This window comes from Mus caroli, unplaced genomic scaffold, assembly GCF_978045245.1.
Source record: "Mus caroli unplaced genomic scaffold, Mus_caroli_1 scaffold_1, whole genome shotgun sequence".
Classification (NCBI taxonomy): Eukaryota; Metazoa; Chordata; class Mammalia; order Rodentia; family Muridae; genus Mus; species Mus caroli.
The window spans coordinates 35,851,627-35,871,575 of NW_028227256.1; the positions used below are offsets into that span (position 1 = coordinate 35,851,627).

General features: G+C 44.1%; 1 protein-coding gene across 1 annotated transcript; it reads left to right on the plus strand.

The window, feature by feature from the left end:
* Positions 1-877: 877 nt before the first annotated feature.
* Positions 878-11,614, plus strand: Nms (neuromedin S). Its single transcript, XM_021175263.2, has 10 exons — positions 878-953; positions 3,117-3,172; positions 3,473-3,523; positions 5,484-5,507; positions 5,602-5,655; positions 7,679-7,762; positions 8,591-8,626; positions 9,218-9,259; positions 10,287-10,333; positions 11,546-11,614. Exons 1-9 carry the CDS (start codon positions 878-880, stop codon positions 10,323-10,325), a joined length of 462 nt encoding a protein of 153 aa, XP_021030922.2. The 3' UTR covers positions 10,326-10,333; positions 11,546-11,614.
* The last annotated feature ends 8,335 nt before the right edge of the window (positions 11,615-19,949 follow it).

Sequence of the window (19,949 nt, forward strand, 5' to 3'; positions counted from 1 at the left end):
TTACTAATATATATTAAATATATATTTAAACACATAAAGAAAACCTCCACCACCCATATGTTATTTGTATATATGTTTTCAGGACTAACTATCCATTTAATATTGTATAATTAATTGTTGTTCTCTTCCCCGGGTCAGACTATTTCTCCCACTCTCAGCCTTCCTTAGTTGCCCAAAGGTCTTTGTGCAGGGTTGAGGGCTCTCTGGGCTTCTCCATCCACATTAGCATGTCTGTTGCTATCACCCTTGCTCTGCTCATCTTTAGGCAATCATGTCGTTGAACTACTTTTTTCTATAAAGGAACTGCCAGTGAGTCAGACATGGGATAATGAGATAATGAAATATTCTTATTGAACTTTATATAACCTGTTATGTTATATCCAGGATTCGTTCTTAGATGCACCAAAGACCACAAGATGACATTCATCACTATGAGACAATAAACAGCTTTTTAGGAACACATGCAAGAGTTTATGGATTTATGTCCAGCCTTATGGTTTAGAAAGAAAGGAGAACAGGCCTTCCCTGAGTCAGAAGTTTTTCTCAAACCATTATAGAATAACAATTATGACTCTCCACTTCTTATTTGTATTGCTGGCTCGAAAAAGATGACTCTACAATGCTTACACTCGGCGGATATTATTCTACAAATAAGGGCCCAGCATGACATTTATGAGAAAGCCAGGGTCCTCCTGCGCAAAGCTGATTGGTGCTCAGCCAATGGGCTCTAGGATTCTGCCAATAAAGGCTCCTACTGCCCTGGGCTGGATAGATGCAGGGCAGAGGGTCATCTCTGTCTCTGGACCCTCGGGAAATGCTCATCACCTCTCTGAACAGCACACATCTGTGGTCTGCAAAGAGAATCCAGAGCTTGAAGATGAAACACCCGCTCCCCCACCATTCTCCAATCCTGTTCATCTACTGCTTCTGTATGCTACAGATTCCCTCCTCAGGTAAGGGGACTGAGTTCTGTGGAGGACTGATGCAGATCTTTACCCGTCAGGGTAGTTCTCAAGGGAGCTGAGCTTCCTTCCTTTACCTACCTACACATCTGTCCTCCTGTTTCGAGGAGCGGCACTTGTGTCTAACCAGAGTGATGGACACGGTGAGAAGCCACAGCCCCTTATCCAGAGATACTCAGATCAAACAATTCTTGCCCCAGGAGTGTCCTGATTTTGTGGTTGGTGAAACTGAAGAGGGTATGGTCTCGATGCGAGTTGGGGGAAGACCCTTCTTAGTGGTCTGCTTCAGAGATACCAGAGAGGATAACACAGGGAGGGAAACTGGGTTTAAAGTCCCCCAAACTGAAAGCTGATGGGCAGCTGAAGAGAGCGGAGAGCAACTGTGCAGACAGAAGGAATTCTATCAGGGAAATTTGAAGTTGAGCATTCCCTCGGACGCTGTCCGCGGTGCTGACCGGGTGCTGCATCTCTGGTTTCTGGGAAGTTTATAGGGAGTCAGAAGTGGGGAGAAGGGTCTGAAGTCCTTGATCAGATCAGCATCTCCAGGGAGTTTGCCACAGAGTGCAGGAAACTAGGCTATTGATGGAGATCCATGACTGGAAACAGGGACTATTCAGACTTTTCCATTAGAATTTTGATTTAGAGGCATAGGGAACCTTGGGAAAACACAGTGTTTGTTTTCTCCTAAAGAGTAATTGCAGCACTTGGCCACCGTGAGACATGGTATTATCTTAACATCTCCAGAGTGTCAGGTATTCTCTATGGTTCCCAGCTCGTCTTCTAGACTCTGTTCAGTTACTTTGTCTAACCTTCAGCTCACTGACAACCCCAGACAATCAGCTGCTGGCCCTCTGGATTCTTATAAAATCTTGCTCATGGTTTGCTTTTGAAATTTTGGTTTTTAATCTAATTGTCTGCATATTTCTATCCACCCCCCAATTTTTCTATTTGATTTGGTCTTCATTTTTGTATTAACACAGACTTCTCAATAAGACCTCGTGGGATTGGTTTGCAGTACCTCCTGTTATCAAATGATCACAATCATAAAAAAATATATTTATACTAAGCTGCAACGTCCTAACATCTGATTTCAAATCAGGCATTCTTGTTAAGATCTGCAGGGCTATGCAGGATTCAATGAAGATTTCTTGCTTGTGACAGTTCTCAAAATAATTGAAGAGACTTAACATGTACATTCTAATTTCAGTCTTTCTAGAGAAAACTATATGTACCTTTAATTCTACATTACTTTATATCCTTTCAAGTCAGGTATTATTCTTCAAGTCTTGAACATTATTGTTAAAATAGGCCAGAATATTGCTTTGGCTTCCTCTTGACTCAGATGGCAGCGAGCAAATAGCCGCCACTGAGTGTGTGTGTATGTGTATGCATGTATGTGTGTATGCCTGTATGTGTCTATGTATATGTGTATGCATGCATAGTATGTGCATATGTATGTATGTATTATGTTGTTATTAGAATAAATTTCTCTTGAGCCATATGGCCCCTGTTCCATATTTTAAGATATAAAAGTTCAGGACATTGTATGTATTTATTAATCTTGTTTTGTTGGTGCTGACCTACCTCATGGATTCAACTACATAAACCCCTGAGTGTTATATCATGTGCAAATGAAAAGACGGGTTCGTTTATCAGAGGGGAGCTGGAAGGCTCCAACTACATGCTAGTAGCAATTCTCTCCAGAACTCTGCTCCTGGAGGTGCTGAGGGAACAGAGGCAGGCACCTGCATGTCTTAAAAGCCCTGATTAGATACACATTCCTTGTTGGTATTGCTTTCTGATATTTGATCCTCGCAGATTCCACCAAAGTAGAAACTTGCTTGCTCTTTAAGTGTTTTCCCTTTCTTTCTTGATTTGCTAACAGATGGACTAGAAACTCCCATTTAATTGGGCACATGCAGTTTTAAAATACTGTTGTTACACATCTTGGATTTGAGTGCACTAGGAAGAGGTAGCTTGCCTTTTCCTCTTAGCAGTTCCTTCTGTTACATTCGTAAGTGCTACCTTCTCAATGACTTTTGCTCAGCTCTGTGATGGAGTCTGTTAAGACCTGCGTATTTTTTATGGCATGGTTGCCGAAGCAAATGCTATGGCCTCTTCTGGAACTGACGTTTTGACTATCTCTTGTTACAGGAGCTTCCCCACCTTTAGCTGATTCTCCCGACGGCTTGGATATTGTGGATCCTGAGGTATGCTATTATGCAGCACTGTGAGATTTGCACTTATTCCCTGTTTTGAAAATATCATGTAGTTAATGTTCACTTAAAACTATTTTAAGATCAGATATTTAGCTGCAGCAGAAATTCACTGTGATTGCTGCACGGCCTCATTTGCGACACCCTGAGAGCCAAATTGAAATATTGCATGAGGAGATAATTCAAGGTTCATAAATGGAACAATTTTAGAGTTTTAAATATGCTGTAAGAGAATTCTATTAACTAAAGAATTTATTCTTGTGTTTGATTTATGTTCCTCATTTTGTCTTTTAGCGACTGGCATACTTTCTGAAGCAGAGGGAAATACATTCTAACCAACCTAAGGTAAAAAAATCATACATATGCTAGCACTTGTGATTACATTAGTATATGTGTTTACATCATAACTTTTTAGTAAATGATGCTTTAGCTGTCTACTAGAGAATGTTCTGTATTTGTATATGTGTGTGTATAAAAATACAGTTTCAGGAAAAAAAATCAAGTTTTTCCTTTTGATACAAACTACCACAAAATATTGGTACTTCATGTGTATTCTTAAAATTATATTATCTATGTAATAAAATTAATTATATGTGCATGACTTAAATATCATAGATTGGTGCATTATGGAGTAACAGTTCTCCAACACAGTGGGCCCTGTAAAGCACCACACCTAACAGTAACCGTAGGAATCACAGTTACCAGCGACTCAGTAGCCACAAAGTTGATGTTGATTCATTGAAAACTGAGGAGAGTGGTCCTGCACAGTTCAAAATTCTCAGTGAAGCCTTGAGCAACATCTCCTCTCTGCTCACTTCCCCAATCCTCAGCATCACACACTCCAGCCGCATCCCTCGTCTCAGGGTCTCTCAAACACACCAGACCCTTCAGATTTTTAGACAGCCTTTTCTTTTGCCTCCCTCAGAGCCTGTAGCTACATCCCAGGCTCTCAGACTAGGCTGTCCAACCCTGGAAGTGTCTTGATCTCTCTGTGCCTTAGTTGACTTGTCTGTTCCATGTGCATAATTGCCGCAACAGCTCCAGTTATTCTAACCAAGTGCTTCAACACCTGTGATATGCTTTCAATGGCACCCACAGCATGGTAAATGACAGCCACCAGGTGCCTCTTGTTGCAGCTACTTCCCACTCAAAATCCAAGGGGGTCTCTCTCTCTCTCTCTCTCTTGATATCTTCATGAAGATATCAGGCTTGCATCTTGTTTTCAATTTGCCACTATGCATATGTTTGAGAATGATGACTATAGACGTTTCTTATTGCCTTGGTCTCTGGACCAAGTCTCAAAGCGAGACTTGGAGTTTTCCACTCCTTTGTGCTACCTCCCTACCTTGCACCACAGTGGCTTCCATGTTCTTCATGTGAGCACTGTGGTGTCCCCACATAAGCAGGGACAGTGGAAGTGCAATTGTCCCACTGCCAGCTGCAGCATTCAAATGGATTGTGGGGCTTCCAGGCACAAGGACCTAGTTAGAATGAATTTCCTTTTATGGTTTTTATTTCCCCAATACCTACCACACCCATTATTTCTGGTTACAGAGCAAGTAGTTGCTCAATGAATGAGAATGCCACTATTTTCAAATTATGAATAGAAAGGCAATGGCTCTTCTTGGCTTCCTTGTTGCCCCAACTCTCCTGTGTTTGGGATGAGTTTCTGGAACTCCTCATGTGCTCCCCTCTCCATCCCCCACAGACCAGGGTGGTGTCTGCAGGAGACGTCCATGATCATGTAAATCGGGAGTGGTTGCATTCTACCACTGGTGTCACTGGCAGACACCAAGGCTCTGCTTGCTTGGTTACCTTCTGACACCAGAAGGACTTTAGAGAGGAAAAGGCCAATAGGTTCTGTGGATAGAGAGCCATTTCTTCATTAACTCAGAAGAGATGCTTGAGGTCAGAGCAGTGACAGGTCCTGGGGATGGAGTAATGGTCCACACAAGACAGCCTCCCTCGTGATGCATTTGGGGAAAGCGGGTGAAAGGCTACATGAGGAAAGCTTGACACCGATTTTTCTACAAAAAGAAGAAAGTATGGGGGACTGACTATCTTGTCCTTTATAACTTATCTCTTTTTACCTTTTCAATCTCCCTTTCCCTGGGATTGAAAAGGTAAAAAGAGATAAGTTGTAAAAGACAACATAGTTTTGAAAGCCTGTGGCAACCACAGTCTCAGCTGTTTTATAATATTTGGGTAAATCCAGTCAGGCTTGTAGCACGGCTTACACCGGAAATGTCATCAGATGCCTGCTCCAGTGAAACTCCACATAACCTTCCTTTCAATTCTCTTCCAGGAAAACCAGGATGTATACAAAAGGGTGAGGACCTCACAGTGCCTAACACATTCTCTGTGTCATGTCTGGGGCAAGTGACACTTGGTGCTAATACGTATCCCTTTCTTTTTCTACCTAGTTTTTATTTCACTACTCCAGAACTCGGAAACCAACACATCCAGTTAGCACTGAGGTCCGTACTTCATGAACTTCCTGTAAAACCCATGCTCTTCTGTGCACATTTCATGCCTTCGGAGTTTGTGTACACTACAGCCTTGTAGAGGCAGGGAACCCCATAGATGCATGTGTTCCCTCTCCCTGCTCAGGGCAGCAGAGAATGGTCTCTTTCTCAATTCAGATGACAGTAGCGGATGACAGACAGATCTGAAAATAATGTTAGAGAAGAAATTACAGAAAAGGGAAGTTATGTAAGAATCGTGTATTGTGTTTTATAAAAAAAAGAGAAGGAAGAACCAGGAATATGTTTGGTAGAGTGAAGTACAGTGTGGGGGACAGAGGGTGCCTCTGCAGGCTCATGCTGAGGCATCCCTTCCCCCTGAGGTAACAGCCATAGGATGGGTATGTGTAGAATAGAGTGTATTTAATGCATAGGAAGGGGGATTTGACAGAGAAAGGCAGAGAGAGACAGGCAGACAGACAGACAGACAGACAGACAGACAGACAGACAGATTAGAGAAGTAGTAGCTAGTCATGAACATGGAGAGAGAGGGGGGAATGAATGGGAAGAGAAGGAGCAGAGAGGGAAGAAATCAAGAGAGCAAGAGAGTAAGAAGAGAGCAAGAGAGTGAGGAGGGGGCAAGCAGTCCTTTTATAGTGAGTTAGGCATCCCTGGCTGTTGCCAGGTAACTGCAGGGGAGAGCTTAGAAGGAATGCTAACAATGTGTACTCCTTATCAGGTACTTAGCCAGAAGCACAAGAGCCTGGTAGTAAATGCTATGCCCCACATCCACTGCTCCTTGCCGCTTCCCACCTTTTCAGTGCTGTGTGGTCTGTACCCCACAGTAAGCCACTTCTCACCCCACCCATGGCTGTCCCACCCACGATGGGAACAACAGCAGTGATCTCTGACCTGTGTCTTCAGCATTGGGGCTCAAATCCCACTGCATGTGGAATGAGCACTCTATCATGGCACTACACCCCCACCCCTTTTTTTGGACACAAGATCTCACTATGTAGTTCAGGCGGGCCCTCCACCTCCTTCTGCTGCTAAAATCACAGGTGGGCACCACCATTCCCAACTAACTCTCTTAAAACTCTGAGCTACCCTTAGGAGCAGCTTGTGAGGGTGGATTTATGTAGGGTGACATTTGAGAAAGATCAGGAGCATCTTAAAATCTAGATTGGGGGGGGGGGATCAGATACACTATCACAATATCCCATGGGAAGTCCACCATGAGAAAGCCACTTAGGGATGCCCAAGTCTTCAGAAGGGTTCTTAGAGCTGTCAAATACTCAGAAAAAAAATATGTTTCTCCCAAGAGGCAGAGTCATCCGTGGTCTAGGTCTAGGGATGGAATTAGATAAGGAGGGGCCAGCTACCACAAAACGTAAAAGAGTCAAGGAAGGGGAGAGGCCATTCCTGTTCCACTTTAAACCCGTGCACTCCGGGGACAGGTGCTCTTGCCTGAGAATGTGCAGGCAGGTGCAACCAAGAGTGTAGGATGCACCTGAGCAGGTGTGACACTCACCACTCTGGCACTTTATCCCCAGAACGGAACAGCATATATGAGGAATCCAGGGCAAGGGCTGTTTCAGAGATAGGACGGAGTGCTTAGGGTTTGATGCCAGTAAGCAACCGACTTATCCTAAGGAGAGATTTCTGAGTGCTGTGTTAGAATTGAAACCTGCATTGAACCAGGGCTATACTGAGAAACCCTGTCTCGAAAAAACAAAAACCAACCAACCAAACAAACAAACAAACAACAACCCCCCCCCCAAAAAAAAAACCAAACAAACAAAAAACCCCAAACAACAACAACAAAAAACCCCTGCATTGAGGCCAGCAAGCTTTTTATTGAAAACATAAACATTTCAAGCTTGGGCTCCGGAATTGATTTTAGTCTGAAAATTAAACCCATTTGTAAGAGAGATGAGTCAAAATGCACTTGCGTAGCCCCGGGCTCTCAAATGTTCCGCTGCTGCCAACAGCTTACAGACAGCGCCTTCCTGAGACTCACTGTGCCTCTCTGTTGCAGTTTGCTCCCGTCCATCCATTGATGCGTCTGGCTGCCAAGCTCGCCAGCAGAAGGATGAAAAGACTGCCGCGATTGCTGCGCCTCGTATGTGCTTCTTCCCTCCGCCATAACGCGGTGGCAATTGTGTGCTATTGCCCTATGTGCCTCATTTCGGTTGTCTCCTTGAATCCCAGTCTCCAGGTTGTTGGGGAGAGCTGTGGGCAGAAACACTGGTCGTTTAACTTTGCCAGTCCAGTGTGGAACCCCACACTGTTGTAACCGGAAGGACCAAGGAGTGACCCTGTGGCCCAGTGCCATCCCCTTCCTTCCTTTGCTTGGCTCATCTTATGCTTTGTTTTGTTTTGCGTTACTTTTCAATTGTGTCCCTTGGTCCCACCATGAAATCAGCCTTGGTGGTAGGTCCTGTGGCCTTATCTGACTGTTTCCCCTTAAGTTCAGTAGCTGATCTTTCCAAACTATTATTTAAGCGATTATTAACCAAGGTCGAAAAAATAATAAAGAAAACAATATCTTTTGCCTATCTTGAGCCCAGGCACAGTAACTATCATGTCCTATTTTGTCTAAAACCTTCCTAGCTTTAGACCTAGAAGTCCTAAGACTTCAGGAAACAGGTCGAAGACACTAAAATGGTTTGACATTGAGAATTTGTTTAAGCCAGAAAACTTGGGGTTCTTTGAAGTTGTAAGTAAACTAAACATACCTGGATCCCAAACTGCAGCTCCGGTTGCGTGAACAAACTTCCCTTTCAGAACCTGTAACTGGCTCCGCTATCAGCTTTCCTCCCCACTGCTTCTATGCAGCTGCCTTCTGGTGCCCTTAGACTGCTCCAGGAAGGGACACCATCACATAGAACTGTTTCAAGGCTATGGGTGTGGTTCCTGATGAATTAATTTATACTTAGTTCCTTTCCAGGATTCCAGGACAGCTACTGTGGACTTCCCTAAGAAGGTACGTGAGCCTTGCAAGAATGCTGATTTCTAGAATGCTCTAGAAAGAGGGGCAGGGAACTGTGTGCAGCTCTTTCAGCCTTTGGGTAGAACAGATCTCCCCAGAGGACCCTGAATATCTTCTCTAAGCATTGAAGTTGGGTATTTCTTGGGCTTATCCTGAGATACAAAGAGATCATTGAAAAATGGCTAATGCCTTGCATGGTTAATATTTTATTTTTCCTCTCCTGGTTGACTTAATCACTTGAGCCATCTGTTATGAGGGACTTGCCCTCTGTCTGATTCAGGTCCTTACATGCCATTGTACAAACTTAGAGAGAGGAAAAATACTTCTGCCAGTGCCAACTGCATATACCAGTGACTCTCAGACTTGAGCATGCATTAGAATACAGTTAAAATGAGGACAGTTGGGTTCCACCCTGAGATTTAACAAGTCTGAGCAGGTTCTGAGAATTTTCATTAATAACAAGTTCTCTGGATATCTTTCTACTACTTCTCTGGGACCATCGGTTTTAAAACCTTCTCATGGACATTTTGGAGAACCTTTGACTTAGAATGTAACTGTGTAACAGTTTGTGTTTTTGTGTTGCAGGATCCTACTACCAGCTTGGGGAGGCCATTTTTCCTTTTCAGGGTATAATAGATTTCCTTGTTTCTGTTTCTAATTGTATCCACTGTTTTCCCAACTGCAAGGAGCAGATCGGCCTTGCTCTCCTCCACTGAGGATGTGGCTCAGTCAGCATTTCTTACAAATTTGCATGGGAAACAGAGAGGCAAGACATAGGCTGAGCATATCCTTATCCTAGGAGCTTGGAGGGCAAAGGGGAGGGACTTCTGTTGATGGACAGATACTAGTAGTAAACCAGAGTCCACAATCCCAGGCATTGAGTTTCAGGATCCATGACCTCAAACTACACTGCACAGGGAGTTCAGGTGCCATCTTTCTTCCCAAGTGACAGAGAGGTCCTCACCAAGGACATGATGCTTTCCGTTTTGTTCTATTCATCAACTGCACACATGTCTTAGCTTTTCAGTGTTCACATCCAAAATGTGAGAGAATCTAACTAAATCCATGACCACCCTATGCTGTATGCTGTGGATCCCTGGTGTCCACAGGGATTGATCTTGCATAAATAAATAAATAAATAAATAAATAAATAAATAAATAAATAAGACAAGATAAAAAGACATAACTCTCAGCCTTCCTGACGATCCACAGCACACTTGGCTCATCGTGGGCTCTGGGAAATGTCATGGAAAAATATCACCTATCTCCTTTGTTTCCCTAACTTCTTTGACCATGGGAATCCTTACTGCCTCTCCCCAGCATCTGCCTTTTTCCTTTTCCTGATTGGTTAACGTGTTGTTTTCTGGAAAGAACTCTGAGAAGCAGCCAGTCGCTGCTGTGTCTCCACCTGAGACGCCTGGAGGCTAGATCCTCTCACCGTGAGCTGAGTCTAAAGAGGAAGGTGAGGTAGGGAATGGGTGTTAGGTCCCAGGGAGCAGTGAGGACCTAGGTTATCGTCTCAGAGAATGTAGGAGAACTTGCCGTGTAAATCTCCAAGCATGGGAGTGAAAGCTCAGAAAAGCAAGGTCAGTGGAGAGAACGCCCAAGCAGGGGGTCTCATTTTTTTTTTTAAGACTCATATTTTGTTTTTCAGCCTAGGAATGGAAGATACACCGACAACAACTTCCAGTAGACAGCAAGGTTTGCTCCTTTGCATCTTTATTATTCTATGCGAATAATCTATGTTTGACTTGGAGGTACTGAGGCAAAAGGTGTGGATGCTGTTGTTCAAAGAAAGGACACTGCTCCTCTACAGCACTTTATGGTACTCTTCAACCCAACCAGGCAGAAGCAGGCAGCTCCAGAAGTGTTACAAGCCGTTGCTTTCACACCAGCCCATGAAGGCAAAGGAAGCAGAAGCAGCAAGCAGGGTTTCGCCATGAGTGTGACAAAAGAACTTCCAGGACTGAGCTTCAGACAGTTCATTTTAGTGTTCTGTGGGGTCATGAACTTATATACCAGGGGAAAGTTGTATAAGGGTTCTTAGGATTATAGGTGGGAAAGGCAGATTGGTCCTAACAGGACACTAATTATCATATGGTGGGAAGGGCTGATTGGTCCTAACACTTAATTATCATATGGTGGGAAGAACAGAGTGGGATTTAAGTGCTGAAGCCGGCAGCACTTGCCGGAAGCTATGTGTGGGGTTGTCCTCTAGTTAAGGTCAGGCACCTGTATTTGGAGACACTCTCCAGATAAGGAGAGTGAAGATGGGGAAACCCTGCCGAGAAATGGAGTCCTCCATTTTGTGTGGAGGTAAGAGAGCTACCCAGACATGGTGCACTGTGACCTTAATAGCAGAGTGTTTCAACACTGGTTTTCAGAACTATGTTGTTTCTAGATAGAGTTGTGATAAAAGTGAAGATAGAGCCTCACGTGGTCCAAGTTAGCCTTCCACACACTCCTACCCCTGTCATTTGACTCCTACTGTGAAGAAAACAGTACCCTGGCATGTTGAGGTGGTACCCACAAGGCGGCCTTTAGACAAGGAAGTCCATGCATAGAAGTGAGTCTAGCTCACTGTGTCTCCTGGGGATCTAGTTCCAGGAAGGTATAAGCATTGTCTACTGCCAGTATCAGAGCCCTAGCAGTCCAAGGAGCCTGAGGAAGCTGCCATCATCCCAGCAAATGGAATTATCCAGCAAAGGCAGGAGTAAGGGTTCTTAGAGGCCAAAAGACTTAGACAAATGCAATAACCTATTTAGACACCAACTTCAGGGAAAACAGTGTAGGAATTTGTGGCATGTCGCATCAATTCGTGACTGTAGAGTATGTCCACAGAAGCTTGCATTTGGTCCTCATCTTGATCCTGGAGAAGACTGTCCTTACACTGATCACATCTTTTGTTTGCAGAGTCCCATGTCACCAGACGGTGTGCGCCTTTGGAGCAAATGCCAAGAGTTACTTCATGTTTATATTTAGCCATATTTCTGCTGTCCCATGCTCTCCAAAATGCTTAGTTGTATAAAAAAAAAATGAAGTGACGCTGATGTATCATCTTTATTTTTGCTGGAAGACTGTGGGAATGGGTACATTCCACGAATAGATTTCTAAGAATTTACTGATTTGGGCATGGAACAATTGAACTAACTTGTTGATGGCTGACACACAGGTAGAGGATAAACTAAGATCCTGATATCAGATGCTAACTCTGTTTGCTTTCTAGTTGGGTGGCTGTGATATATTAAAAGTCAGTTTCCATGTCTGTAGTAAATACCTGTTGTGTATTAATTAAAAGCATAGAAGATTTGTTTGGGGTCATGGCTCCTTTCCTTGTGGTCTTCTTGGCATGTGGCTTTGGCTCTGGGGCCTCAAAGCACACCATGGTGAAAGCATGCAAGGGGAAGGATTATTTACCAACTCATGGCAGATGGGAATCAACAAGAGGGAGGAGATGGGGTCCCAATAACACCTTAGAGGGCAGGATTCCAATGATCTAAGTCTGCCCCCTATCTTCACTTTTTAAGGTTCCACTATTGTAGTACCGTAGACTTGTAACCAAGCTTTGAACAGGACTCTTTGGATAAGGGACACTCCAGAGCTAACCTAGAGCACTTGCTTCTGTTTACCACTTGGTGAAACAGGGTTTGTAAAAGTAGCACCTTCTTGAGATTCATTTTGTGAGGACTTAAGAGATGGTGCACACAAGGGCGTGGACTCATGTTGTTATTCATGTGTTGGCTCTAGTTTTACTTGAAAGACTCTTTGTTCCACAGTACACACAAGGAACTTGCTCCATACTATACACACAAGGCAGCTGGCCCACACACAGCTACCTCCCTGTTGTTAACATCGAGGAGTTAAGGAGGAACAAGTCCACATTGCTGGGGAACCATGGGAACTAGGTCCTTTACTTCTCAGGCTCCTTCTCTGCGGACACTCTGTAGACCAAGCACAGGAGAGGGTGGTGCAGGAGCGTGTCCACAGCATGAAGAGCTGCTTCAGCACTCACCACCATCTTTTAGTCTCTCCTGCTCCTCTTCAAGTGTTAAAGTCTTCCTTTGAAACATCTTAGCTAGGGTTTTCCTAGGCCTTTGTCCTGAGTCTGAGGCCTACGTGCTGAAGCACCCAGTAGCTCTCAATTCATGAGATGGCATGATTGGAAGAGATGAGCAAACCAACCTCTGCCTGGTGTTGGCTAGTGCAGGGACAAAGTCATGTTGTACCATCTGAGCCGGAAGCTCTCTTGTCAACCCTTCTCTGGTAATGTGGAGTAGAGTGGACTTGTGCTGGGATCCAGCTTCAGCATGAGTCAGGAGTCACCAAGGACTAGAGATACCTGGTAGGCAAATAAGAAAACACACAATTGAGATACAATACTGACAGGCTGTTCTTTTTTGCTGTGTGAACCCTTGAACGTGGGAGTCAGGGCGCTCACCTAGACTTGACTCAGCCCCAGTCTTTTATTGAAATCAGACAAGGAAGTTGAGTTACAAAGTCCCTGTGCCACCATTTTCTTGTGACACAGGGTAGTACAGATTTAGAACAGAAAAGGGGGAGCTATACAATCTCAAACATAAAAGTTTTACAGTAAGCACAATTTTTTTTTTAATATCTCCCGACCATCAGTCTCCGGTGAGGCCACGGGCAGCAGTATTTCAGTCACAAAGCCAGTATCTTTCAGACATGTGTGAGACAGTATGGTTTCATAAAAGAGCCAACATGAAGTCATACTGCTGACCCTGCAGCCTTTGTAATTTTTGGACCTCATCTGTCTGTCTACAAAAGCATCCTCACTTAGCCTATATGGAGAATTCCTAGAGGGCTGCCACCATCTTCCCTAAACCCAAGGAACCGATTGCTAACTTTCTGGGAAATATTTGTATGCTATTCCAACCTCAGTTTTGTAATAAAAAAAAGTTCTGTTTTTATTATACAGAATTAAAACTAAGATTGGGGAAAGAGCTGCAGATTTATTCATCACTGCATGTGGCTCTAGGTTACTTTCATTTTCACCTAGAGTGAGTGACCATAACATACATTTCTCTTGAATTCATGAACAGCCTTCACTTTAACATTATTGGTAACATTGAGTTTCTGGATATCAAGTGGGTTCCTACTAGGTCTTGCCAGGTCACCAATTACTGGTTTAATCAAGGAAGGAAAAGAGAGAAGGACCAGTAAATCGATAAGAATGATAAATACTAAGAATGATTGCAGAAATGACATCATGAGGTGCTTGCACTAAAGAAGCAGGCCTCGGGGCCCCTCAGTACTCATGCTGGGGCCCACAAGAAACCTAGCAGATCCAGACCTGAGATAATGATCAACAGACCATCTGTGAGCAGATGGTCTGTTCCCTGCCCAAATTCTTCGATTTAAGCCTAAATCTCATATCAGTATCCCAAAGATCAACTTAGGGTCACTCAATGCTTTTATCTGTTTGTGATGCTTAATTTCAGTTGTCAGCTTGGCTAGGTCATAGGCCGATTGGAGTTAAGATCAGCCCAGATGGAACACGGTAAATAGTTAAGTAATAACTTAGGGTTATCTATAGGAAAGTGGATCCTAACGGCATGAAGTGTCTAAGCATGTGTGTGGTCTAAGGAGGGGTAGAAACTTCATGCCGAGATTTAAATACTTACTACAAAGACTGTCCTCTAGGCATGTCTGTGTGGGAAGATCCAGCCCGTGTGGAGGCACCCTTGCCCAGGCAGGGCATCCTGATGTGTAAGAGTAGCACACTGACCACTTGGATGTATATACTTAATGTTTTTTCTTATGACTGACAATATAATGTAACTAACCCATTATCTCAAGACCTGATGCCTTGATATAAGTGTTTACAGTGAAAGAACGAGACCACTGGCCCCCAAGTCAGGATGTCTAGCCTTGAATTCTGACTTGAGATCTTGTTCAAGTTACTTAATCTCTCGCTCTTCACGCTATCCCTAGCTTAATCTCACCTTTGGAAGGGGGCAAGCAATACGACCGACACTCACTTAGTGCCTGCTTTCTGTAACTTAAATAAGGTAATGTCTACAAAGGGATTGAACACATAATAATGAGTAAATATTAGCTAGAGATAATGTGATAATAATGTCTAAACCATCCCTTCTTAATAGAACTTCTGTGTGTGTACGTATGTATTTGTTATCTGTCTCTTAACCATTGCGCCATCTCTCCAGCCCCAACAGAGAGATTCATACAAGAAAAACAGGAAAGTGGGACTATGCAGGGAAAGTTCCGATAGAGGGTATGGCATAGTTGTATCTTCATACCCTGCTTTGGCCTAGCCTACTTCACGATCACCCATACAATATGCTCATGTGCCCCCTGTCTCTGTCTCTCTGTTTCTCTCTGTGCCTCTGTCTTTGTCTCTCTCTGTCTTTGTCTGTCTCTCTCTGTCTTTGTCTGTCTCTGTCTTTGTCTCTCTCTCTCTCTGTCTTTGTCTCTCTTTCTCTGTATATCTCTGTCTCTCTGCCTCTCTCTCTTTCTCACACATATACACACACACACATGCATCACCACCACCACCATAACCACCACCACCACCACCACCAAACAAACCTGTGTCCAAATTCCTTTACACCTTACTGCGGGTGTTGTGTTGAAATGTACACATTTTGTGCCTTGGTTTCCTTACCATTACTATGAACCCAATAGCAGAAACTACCTGATTGGATTGTTTTGAGAATTAAATGCTTTATAATCTATGTGCGCATGGTGTGCGTATGTGTTCATGCATGTGCAAGCATGCCTGTGTGCTCACGTACACACATGTACACATGTACACACACGCACACACATGTGAAGACCAGTGATTAATCGTGTCCAACCTTCCTCAAGATGCTTTCTACTTTTATTTTTGAGACAGGTTCTCTCACGGGCTTGGAACTTACCAATTTCAGTTAGGCCAGCTGGCCAGCAAGCCCAAGGACCCTGCTGTCTCTCCCCCCCACCCCGTTATAAAAGCAGGAGGGACCACATAGAGCTTTCCTACCTTGGGTCTAGGGAATCCGCCTCAGGTCCTTGGGCTTGCACAGCAGACACTTCACTATCTCATCAGCCAATGTGCTAATCCTCATGAAGAATCTGGCCATTGCTGACAGTGCCTATACACTCAGTGTCTGTTAGTTATCCTCATGGTTTGAGTCCACTAGCTCAAGGAGAGTCAGAGACCGTGCTGACGGGGCCCCATGACCAGGCTTTGAAATATCTTCCTGTCTGATACCTAGTTAGTAGTCAGCCTTCAGGCACACTATAGTTTTCTGTATTGCCGACGTTTTTTAATATAGTGGTTCAGATCCAAGCCAGGGCTCAGCTCTGTCATCAGCCATTAGCTGAGGGACTTTTGCAAAATGTATCTAACTTCTCTGTGCCTCGTTTTCTCACTCATGAGCCTCGGAGGATGGTAACTGTCATATGGGTGCTGCTATGACTTAGCACAAGAATGAGCAGAAGTGGTCCATGAGTGTGTTGCACACATAATCACGGACACACATCCACATAAGCTGCTGCTCTATCATAGAACACTTACTGTGGGTTTCCCAGTCTGGAAACCTGCAATAGTTCTGCTTTCTAAGAGCAGGCTCTTCCAGGCACCATAGCGAATGCTCTATTTAAACCCTGTAGTTCTGGAAGTAGCATGCTTGAATCATGCAGATTTCTGCAGCACACAAACCATAGACTATCAGGAAATTAACTTAGAATTTTCAGCTCTTACACAGCCCATGGGTGGCTCTGCCATACAGGTTCTTCCAGGTTAGGCTAAATGCCCCCATGTCCCCACCAATGGGGAATGACGATAGAAGATGAGAGGGAGAGTTGTAGGGTCAGGTCAGTTCATGTGACGAGAACTCAGTCACATGACCAAGCCTTCTGCAATGGAACATAAAAGTGAAAACTGGCCATGTGGCCTGGAGGAAGACCTGGAGGACTTTGTGAGAAGCTGGCTGGTGTCTGCTGTGTTGGGGCTATTACCCCTGGGAGGGTGAGAAAATAGACATGGAAGTTAAGCCCTCTTGTGACATCCTTCACTGTATGGCAGATGTATAATTCAAATCCAGGTCCTGCTGGCTCTGATGGCTTTAGTTCTCATAACTGAGACTGTTGGTCACAGACATGGTATTGTCCCTGGGCTGAGTAGAGCAGTGGTATAAGATGAGGCGTAGTGTTGGACATGAAGTCACACAGTTATAATCCCTATCATCATACCCCATGATTCATCATGTGTATAGAATATATCCTGTGTGAGCATGAGGCAGGAGTTGGCTATGCCAAGTAGGAGTGCTAGGCTATGTCTGATGTGAGACCCTGGGGGAATAGGGTGGGCAGAAGAATGCGGACAGCTGAGCTATCAACGGTTGAGCTAGCATTTCACATTATTTTCTACTCGACGTGTTCAAGTAACCCTGGCTTCCTTGGTCTTTATAGATGTATTTATCTTGAGTAAGAAGCAAGGTGTAGGTGTGTGTGTGTGTGTGTGTGTGTGTGTGTGTGTGTGTGTGACACAAAGAAACTCCTTTGGAGAGTAGGAATTTTTCATTTCCAGACAATTTTGTTTTTGTTCAAATCTATGATCTCTTTGCCAACTCATGGTGTTTCCGTTTAATATTAAAGCCATCCATTTGCTTCAAGAGATGAAGTCACGATCAATAGAATCTTTGATAGAGGACACAGTGGGGCTTCTTGATGCTGTTACTATTTGTTTTCTGGAAGCCGGTACAAGGGAATGCAGGGGAGTGCTCTAACCAGACGATCTAGGAGAGAAGCAACTTCTGGGGTATGACAGCTGTGAGGATTTTTCGGATGCTAGTTAGTCCTATGGTAGACCTTGAGGCTGTAGAACTGGAATTAAAGATGGCCATGGTATGTTTTACCTTCTATAATAGCTTTGACCTCAAACAGGTGACAAAGAATGAGGCATATTTGGGGGAAGGGAGATCGCAAGAGAGTGATTTTATGTTTTTGTTGACAGTTGTGGCTTTTGTAAAAAAAAAAAAAATCATAGAGAAGGGCTCCCACTCAGCTAGAATACAGGGATATGTTGATAATGAGACTCACATTACATAAATTGAAAGGATCAAAACTATTGTGGTTTAAGAAATACAGGCTTAGCCGGGCGTGGTGGTGCACGCCTTTAATCCCAGCACTCGGGAGGCAGAGGCAGGCGGATTTCTGAGTTCGAGGCCAGCCTGGTCTACAAAGTGAGTTCCAGGACAGCCAGGGCTACACAGAGAAACCCTGTCTCGAAAAACCAAAAAAAAAAAAAAAAAAAAAAAAGAAATACAGAGAAATACAGGCTTGTCTCTGTAGTTCACTATGTGAGTGTTGACAACTCAGGACACCAGAGTGACTCAGTTTCTACTTATTGCCCTACTCTTCCCTTCCTGTCAAATCTGGTTGACAGGAGCTTGTTCTACCTTGGTGACATGCATACACTATACCCAGGCCTTGAAAATGGCAAATATCACTTCCCTACTTTGAAGGAGAATGAAAGAATGATAAATAGATTGGTAAATGATAAAATACAGTCTACATATGAGTGTTCATGCTCAACAACAACCTTAGACTAAGAAGAGGAGAAGGCCTTGGTGGGCAGTCATCTGATTTACTGGCTTGAAGTTTGGGAAGGGTGAAAGGATTCTTCTAACCCCCGATAGTGATGCTGTGATATGAGGGGGCCAGAGAAGGATGTGGATAGTGTAGATGACTGCCAAGAACTTGACAGATAATCTGCTACCAAGAGCCAGAATCCCTTTATACCCATCGTACCTGAGAAGAATGTGATGACTGTCCGTTGAACCTTGCAGACATGGAGAAGAGACCCCATCCTCTCAACCAGTCACTCAGCAGAGGAAGGAAAGAGGGACTGAGGGGAAGGACCTGCTGTCCAGTGACTGCAGGGATGGGGAGGTGGATTGGAGCTGCCAGAAGGAAGGACCTGTGCCTATGGAAGAGATCCTGGGTGAGAGAGGCCAGCTGACCAGGCAGGAGCCTCTAATCCTGGATCGCTCTGTGACTATTCTCAGAAGGAATAGGGAAGTTTGTCTATAGCCTCCAACAATGACCTGTTCTGAAGTGATTCAAGATCTTCAATGCATGGGTGACTTGTTTAAGAGTGAGCTGGTTTGTTCCCTTCCATTGTGATGAGGGGGCATGGTACTGAGTTATCCATCTCAGCTTCAGCTAAGTGATGGGGAGATTCTCTGGGGAGACCCAGACAAGGTGGGTTTCTCTTGACATTTTCCTTCTAGTAGTGTTTACCCTCTCAACTCTGTTGTTATTCATTTAATTCCTGATTTGTCTTCTATCTCACATATAATAATATCAGGAGGACTGTGGAAGTCAGTGCTCTGTGAAGTGGAAACTTCTGGGTTCTTTGGAAAGTCAGTTACATCAAATTATGTTTTGCCGGGGAACACAAGTGAAAGGATGCTTTTGCTGAAGTAGGTGTGTGAGAGAATCTTTTGTTGAAGCAGACACAGGAGAAAGGATGTTTTGCTGAAGCAGACACATGAAGGGATGTGTGATTTCAATGGAGTAGCCATGATGAGTCACTGAATGAACAGATAAACAAACAACTTCAGGACATCAATATCTTGATTCACTACAACAGCTCTCTACAGTCCAGCTTTCAAACAGTTATAAGAAAAGTACAGAAACAAAAAAGTGTGATCACACACACAGGAAGCAGATGACAGGAACCCTGCCTTTGAGGCAAACCAAAGCCTTTATGGGGACTGAGGTGATGCGACGGGTAAGCACAGATTGCAAAGTAGCTATTACAGATCTTTTCAGATATATAGAGTGGGGCTTGAGAGGTGGCTTAGCAAATCTGAGTGCTGTCTGCACAAGCATGAGGACTGAGTTCAAATATCCAGACCTCACATATAAATCTGGGTGTGGCTGTGTACCTGCAAGCCCAGCATGTGGGGTAAACAGAAAGAGGGATCTCAAGGCATTCTAAACATTGTCTTAGCTCCAGGTTCAGTGAGACAGCCTGTCTCAAAGGAATATGGTGGAGAGTAACAGAGCAGAATGCTTGACTCTTCTGGATTCTGTGCAGTCATAGGCATACATGTCCCCCAGAATGCATGTCACAGACAGACAGACAGACAGACAGACACACACACACACACGCACACGCACACACATACGCACATGTACACTCATGTACTCACACCCATGTACACACAAACTCATGCACACACATGTGCACACATACACACATACAAACATGCAGGTGCACATACACATATGCAGGTATATACACAGACAGATTCACACACACATGCACACACAGATGTACACA

What these genes read in the sequence shown, in the direction of transcription:
- Nms (XM_021175263.2), top strand. Translation starts at nt 878, where the DNA reads ATGAAACACCCGCTCCCCCACCATTCTCCAATCCTGTTCATCTACTGC. An exon ending in TGCCGCGATTGCTGCGCCTC is followed by an intron (nt 7,763 to 8,590) that starts GTATGTGCTTCT and finishes GTTCCTTTCCAG; the next exon opens with GATTCCAGGACAGCTACTGT. An exon ending in CTGTGGACTTCCCTAAGAAG is followed by an intron (nt 8,627 to 9,217) that starts GTACGTGAGCCT and finishes TTTGTGTTGCAG; the next exon opens with GATCCTACTACCAGCTTGGG.